The following is a 7249-nucleotide window of genomic DNA, read 5'->3' on the forward strand; positions in this document are numbered from 1 at the left end:
TATGTTTGAAAATGTGCTTTTACTATGCAGTGCAGTAAAAGCTAAGCAAACCATTTCAGAGCAGCTTTTAGCAGGTCAAAGAGCTACGTCGATGCAAGAAATCCAGAGAACAGTATAAAAGTTAATGCCAAGTGGTAGTACCAAGAAAGTGAATTAGATCAACAGAAAAAAAAACCCTGCTGATAACATTCACTATCACATGTACAGCTTGTAAGCTAGGAATAAATTAGCTTAAGGAGAAAAGAAAAAAATAACTGTGTAAACAATTCACCCAGTACAAAACTGGATGCAGCCGGTAAGAGCAGAACTAGCTTAGTAGTGCTGAGGATGTGCGTGCATCCAGATGCCTGTTCAAAATGCATTTATCAATGCCACTGACCCCCCCCAAAAATCACCTAGAGCTATTTACACCATAGCAGAGGCTTCCCTCCCCCCTTATGAAGTTATTACAACTCAGGAAGTCGCTGCTGTCTACTATGATTAGAATTCCAGTTATAAGCTACCAATGTTTGTAAGATGAAAACACCCACCTTCCAAATTAAATTGAAAACTCTTGTCAAGCATGTCTGAAGACTCTTCAAAACTTAAAGTACAGCACTTTGCTCAAGTGGTATTTGCATGAGTAACTTGTACTGACAGCCTGTTAAAATAAGAGAATTTAACACAACTCAGGGTAGCTGGGTGTTTCTCCTCAGTAAGATCGATCCATACAAATTCCAGTTGTTGAGGTGTGTTATAGGGAGAGAAGGACAAAAGAACTTCAGTTCAGTCAGCCTTGAGGGGAATCTTCCTGCTTCTAGAAGTATTCCTCCTCTTCATCAAAAAATCCGTTTTCCAGGGCGTACGAGCAGTCTGCGTTAGAGTCAGCTTGGCAGGCACCTTTGTATTCTTGAATGGATTCGTACAGGGAGTAGAGCTGACACAGCAATGACATATCCAGCTGCCGAAGGCCAACCTGAAGGGGGAACAATTTAAACAATCATAACTACAATTGTCTTTCTATGGCAGTATAATGCTGTATATCTTTTGTTGGTAAACAGGAGGTTCAAGCTTCTTTCCACCTTGTACAGTTACAAAATGTGAAAGTAAAATTCATTTTCTAAGGTGACAAGATGCCCCACGGGATAAACTGGACAAAAGAACAATGAACAATGCGATGCAATAGTACAGAACAAATGCAAAGTGTTCTTCAAAATGTTGTATTACAATGATGTGCTTAACTTCCAATAAGCAGCTCACTGCTGTCAGAGCCATGGCAGATAAATTCATAAAGTCTATATTCCTCATTATGCAAAGGAGACAGTCTTCCAGAAACACCGTACACGGTGTGTCTTTCACACATCTTTCTCTCACACCATCATAGGCGCTCTGCTTTTGTCTGAAACGGCCTGGAGTAAAAGTTTTAAATGGGACTCTGACTGGTTTTCCCACTTCCCAGCAAAGTATTTCTACTCTACTTTTCTTTTCTATACTGGCATACATAGGCATCTGACAAAGCCACGTATGTCTAGCACAATACAGCACACTACTTCCTGGCAGCAAAACTAAAGCAGAAGTGACACAAGGACAAACGTCATATCTTGCAAATGTTCAGAGTATTTTCATGTGTCACTCAAGCATAGGCTTGATTATAATTAAGGAACTAATATTTTGGTCCTTAAGCGTCTCAAATATTAGTTCCAGAGCAAATTAAAGATTTGAAGAATCATTAAAAAAAAGGCTGCATCTTTCCGTCAGGTACAAAACCAGTATGTTGCTCTGCAAACTGAAATAAAGCTACTCATTTAACTCAATTCAGTCTCCCTCTCTGGCAACAAAAATGGAGAGTTCACTTGACATTGTCACCTATCCAAGTCAGATCAAATTAAAACTAGGTGTTGTCTTGCAGCAAACTTTAACCACTACCCAACTACAGATTCTACAGAAACAGCCATTTCAGCCTTATTTTTCAAGGAAGTATTAAGCCAACAGACTGCTCCAAGTGAACCTCAGTTTCATCAAATAAAAAGTTTTTGCCACAACTCATGTCAAGAGGAAATAAATAAATAAATAAATAAATAATGTTAGCAGCCTTTACTACAACCTGAACACCAGGCTGATTTTACTCAGAATGAGAACTCTTACCTCTCCTTATGCTTCTAAATTCTCAGGACAATACATTCAGCACATAAGAAAACCACAAGAAGCTACCATGAAGATCTTACTTTGACATTGCTGAACTATCCTACCAGCAGCTCTTTCTGAAAGTGGGGAGAAAAGAAAATCATACACCACAATGCCACTGAGAAAAACAGGATACAGCATCTTCCAATAACAACACACATTACTTGGTGACATCATAAACCAAAAGATAAAGTCCAGCACAGGCTAAATGTGAAGACTTTAGGACAAGACATGGAACACTGTGCTAGCTGCCAGGATATTACAGGCAAGTCTTTCCACCACCTCAGATCTATGCTACTTTTCTCACCCATTTTCCTTTATAACCCAAACAGCTCACCTCAGGTAAGCAAGAACGTTGTGAAGTTGGACTTAACGCTCTGACATACGAGCATGAGATCCACCTGGCAGACCTGCATGAGAGCTAAGTGTTTGAGGGACAAGACTGCAATCCAGAGCTGCTCAAAAAGCAATCAGGAGTGAATCAAAAATGTCAACCTGGAGACCGGTGACGTTTGTCTCCCAAGGAAAGTGGGAGCATTGTCACCAGCAGCTCTCCTGTTTCAGCTCCATAAAAGACTTCAGCACCTTCTGTGAAGTTCAATACTACTGACTGCCAAGCACAAACTTCAAGAGAAAAATTGCTCAGCAAAATTAACGTAATAGGTCTTTAAACCAAATGGTTATGTTTAACATCTTACTTTTTTTTTGTTGCTGCCATTAATATCAAGCAATCAAACAAGAAGTCTACTGAGAAAAATGCAGCCTCTTCAAAACATTCAAGTATGATCCCCGAGGCAAGAAAAGCCTGGAGAAATGTCCAACCCTGATAGCATTAGCATAGTTTTTAATGCCAGCCAAGCAGTGTTTGACTCTTGATAAGCCAACCTATAGTGTACAATTCCATGTGATAACTCTGTTTTTTACGATCACAGTTCTGAAATGACCTCTCCTTTCCTCCCTCCCTCTCCAAAGCATCCAAGTTCATCACTTTCTCAGCTTTAAAAATTTACATACACAGTACCTTGCTTGATCATGGAGGAAAAGATGCTCTGTGCATTTCTTCCTCACTCACATTGGAAAATTTAAAGCAAACCCATTACTCAATAAAAATATCTCTGCTGCAAGAGTGTTCAGTATCAGTAATAAAGTACTTTTATCATCTTGATGAAAGACAGCCTGTTGGTACACAAGAGTGTCTCTAATTTGCACAGGCCACAAACAAGTACATCTGGAACCACGGCCCATGTTGCTTGAAAGTCTTTGATGTGTTTAGAAATATCTTTTTCTTCAGAAGTATTTTATCAAATTATCATCAAGGACAACACAGTATTAAAGTTTAAAGGGGAAGTCTAGTTATCAAATGACTTTGAGAACTATGTGTTTTGATTTCCAATAAGGAAAAAGATAGATTAGACTTGCCTAATGAGTTCTCTTTGCTTTTTTGGAAAGGCTTAAGACGACTAAGACCATATGTCCTTGTTTCCTTTTACAGCACTGCAGAAGAAAGCCCCAGCAGTCGACAGACACCCATCCTGCCTGAGCTTTAATACAGACTGGCAATTCTAATACACAGTTTTAAGAAATACCTCTAACTACTGAAACACTAGTGGCAGCCTAAGATTTCAGCACACTACACTGTCCTTCTACACAGAAGGACTTTTCAAAAGAACTTTTTGTCCTCAAGCATGATTTTAGCTTGAAAAAAAGTCTTGGCAGATTTTCAGCAATATAATATTTTATATGCTTCACAGAGCTATTAGAGTTGGAAGACACCTCTGGAGATCATCCAGTCCAACCCTCCTGCCAAAGCAGGGTCACCTCGAGCAGATGACACACAACTGTGTCCAGGTGGGTTTTGAATGCCTCTGGACAGCAGACTCTGTGAGCTTCCTGGGCAGCTTGTTCCAGTGGTCTGCTGCCCTCAATGTAAAGAAGTTCTTCCTCATGTCGAGGTGGAACTCCTTGTGTTTAAGTTTATAGCCACTGCTCTTCATGTCATTGCTGGGCACCACCAAAAAGAGTCTAGCACTATCCTCTTGAGACTCACCTTTCAGAAATGTATATATATTAACGAGATCCTCTCTCAGACTTCTTTTATCTGCACTAATCAGGCCCAACTCCTGAAGTCCCACTTGGTAGAAAAGATGCTCCAGACCTCTTAATTATCTTTCTGGACCTCTGCTGGACCCTCTCCAGCAGCTCCTTGTCCTCTACTGATTCTACAGGATCCTCAGCGCGCGAGGCTTAGGCTATTATTAGTCATTACAGCTGCAGCTTGCACCAACACCCAATTAGTGTTTAATCAAAAGGTGCGCCAGGTCGCCCGGAAGAATTTCGCTATAATAACGCCGCGCTACAGGATCAAAACAGAGTCCTGGCGAAAACTCCGCCGAATCACAGCCATTTAGGCTGCACGAATCACTGCCGACACGGGTATTTTTTAACGCCAGCCTTGCAGCGTGGGTGCCGGGTCCCGAGGGACCTTACCGCAGGGCGCGGTAAGCGGCTCCCCATCCGCGCCCGGAGCAGCCCCGCCGGCCCCGGCCGCTCCCTGCCGCCGGTACCGGGGGCCGCCCGCGCCCTCCCGGGGCCGGAGCCGGAGCCGCTCTGGCCCCGGGGAGGTGGCGGCGCCGCCGCTCGCCACGTCCGCCGCCCCCGCCAGCCCGGCCCGCCCCGCTCACCATCTCCTTGCGGAGCAGGGCCAGCGCCGCGTCCAGGTTGGGAGGCTTGGGCGGGCGCGGCGAGCCCCGGCCGCCGCCGCTCAGCTCGTCCTGGATGCGGGACTTCTGCGCGTAGAGCCGCTCCAGGTCCCGCCAGCGCCCGCCCTGGCCGCCGCCGCCGCCCGAGGACGAGGAGTTCAGCAGCCCGCTCAGGCTCTTGGGCAGCGGCGGCAGCCCCGCGCCGCCGCCGGGCCCCGGCAGCCCCGGCCCGCTCATGCTGCAGCCGCGGCACCGACGGAAGGAGCCGCCTCGGCCCCGCCGCGGGAGGCGCCGCCCGGAGCCCGCCCCGCCTCCGCGCCGGGCGGGGGCGGGGGCGCCGTGCGGGGCCGGCGGAGGGAAGGGAGGCGCGGGAGGCACGGGAGGTGGCGGGGCGGCGGGGGCGGAGGAGCCGCGCCGCAGGTGCCCCCGGTCACGGCCGCTTTGTCTGAGCCCGCGAGTGCCCGCGGGCGCGGCCTCAGCCCGAGCCCCGCAGGAACACCCCCGCGGCAGCGCTCGGTCCCCGGGCACGGGGAACAGAAGGGCCCCGCGGCAGCGGGCTGAGCCTCCGGGCTCGGCCCAGCGGCCGGGGAAGGGATGGAGCGCAGTGAAAGCGAGCATGAAAGCAGATTAACTGCTGCAGGCGGAGGGTGACCAGTTCTTCTGTGGCGATGGTGTTGCATCAGTCGCCCCTTTCCATCAAGATGTTTATTTCTGTCCCGGTTTGGCCAGGGATAAATGTCTTCTCAGCAGCCTGTACCGTGCCGTGGTTTTGATTCAGAATGAGAATAATATTGATAATATACTGATGCCGTGATTTTTGCTAAGTGGTGTGTATCTTTTTTTTTTTTTTTTTTTTTTTTTTTTTTTTTTGTCTGTCTCATGCTCTGCCGGGAAAAAGGGAAAAAGGTACACAAAAGAAACTGAGAGGGAGCATAGCCGTGACAAGTGACCCAAACTGGCCAAAGGGATATTCACCTTTTTTATTTGTACTTTGTTCTCAATTATTAAACTGTTCTTATCTCAACCTACTTGTTTTACTTTGATTCTCCTTCCCATTCCACTGGGGGAGAGGGCGGGGGGATGGGGGAGCGGGGTGGCTGAGCGAGCAGCTGCGGTGCTTAATTTCCAGCTGGGTTTAATCCACGACACTTTCACATGCCCACGGCCAAGTTTTGTACCAAAAGTGTTTTATCTCCAAGCATTGCAGCTACGCTAACCTAGGTCTATCTGCTTTGTGAGTCAAATTTCTCAATCTGAGAGTTAGCTCGCTGACTGTCTTCCGGCGTTATTCTCAGAGAGAATTATTGCTCTGCTTTACAGAAATACCCAGGTGCTTTCCTGAGAGGGCTGTGCAGAGGGAGCCATGCTCCAGGACCGGGGATGGGGCACGGGAACCCCCAAAGCTGCCAGTGCGACCACAGCAACACAACCTCAATGTGCCAACTCTGATTTTGTGCCTTTTATGCTTCCTCCCTTTCTCCTTGACATCTCCGGAGTCTCTTAAAAAAAAAAAAAAAAATAGGGCAGTTTTAGATTGTTCAAAATCCAAACCAAAGCAGGGTATTAAATTGGAGTTCTGGGAATATGCTGCCATTGCAAAGCCAGATTGTTTAGAGGTGCATTCCTATTCCCATGACCCTGCATTGTTTGTGGGGTTTTCTCTTCAAGAAATACACAGATATGGTGATTTTGAGTTAAGCCTCTACATACTTTCAGTTTTGTTCCCAGACTCGCATGGTTTTTTTCATGGTTTAAATGTCATCGGAATCTGTGACAGTTGTTTTCAAACTGCTTACAGTTGAGGAAGCTTTTGCCAGTCTTTGTTCATGTTTACATGCCACTTTAGGGACTGATTTTTCAGACAACCTGATGTGCTTTTTAATGCTTTTTGCCCTGGAATGAAGATTTTTCCCCCCTGTTAGGCATGGTGCTACTTCTGCCCAAGTTGATTGTGAAAAATAAAGTTGTGCTCATAGCTTTTATGAATATAAAGGCATTTTAAACCATCCTATTGTAGACTAAAAGTGTCAACCAAGGGTGCCTGACAGCAAAAAATTTGTTTTGGTTTGTTAACAAAGTACACACTCTACTAATTTTCTGCTTATTAGCAACTGCATTTATTTGTTCTCCATTCATCACCCCCCTTTTTTTTTTTCTCCCAGATGACAGCTATTTAAAAAAACTTGTATTATTTTATCTAGACAACCTTGTCTTTTTTTTTTTCAGTTTGCCTGATTTCATTAAATTCTGACTGAATTTTCTTCACACTTGTGTCCTTTAGGCATGTTGCCATGTTTACCATTGCACAGATATTTCTGTTGTTTTACTGCTCAGATTTGTAATCTGAAAAAGGAAAAAAACTACTTTTTGGGTTTTCAGTGACCTTT

The 7249-nt window shown here is 45.5% G+C and overlaps 1 protein-coding gene across 1 annotated transcript; it reads right to left on the reverse strand.

Moving 5' to 3' along the window:
• Positions 1 to 720: 720 nt before the first annotated feature.
• FAM89A (family with sequence similarity 89 member A) lies at positions 721 to 5198 on the reverse strand. The gene is made up of 2 exons (XM_030268316.4): positions 4845 to 5198; positions 721 to 955 (listed from the first exon to the last, which is right to left on the reverse strand). The coding sequence occupies exons 1-2, from the start codon at positions 5097 to 5099 to the stop codon at positions 797 to 799; spliced, it is 414 nt and encodes a 137-aa protein (XP_030124176.1). The 5' UTR covers positions 5100 to 5198; the 3' UTR covers positions 721 to 796.
• Positions 5199 to 7249: the final 2051 nt, after the last annotated feature.

The sequence above is a fragment of the Taeniopygia guttata genome, chromosome 3, assembly GCF_048771995.1.
Source record: "Taeniopygia guttata chromosome 3, bTaeGut7.mat, whole genome shotgun sequence".
Taxonomy (NCBI): Eukaryota; Metazoa; Chordata; class Aves; order Passeriformes; family Estrildidae; genus Taeniopygia; species Taeniopygia guttata.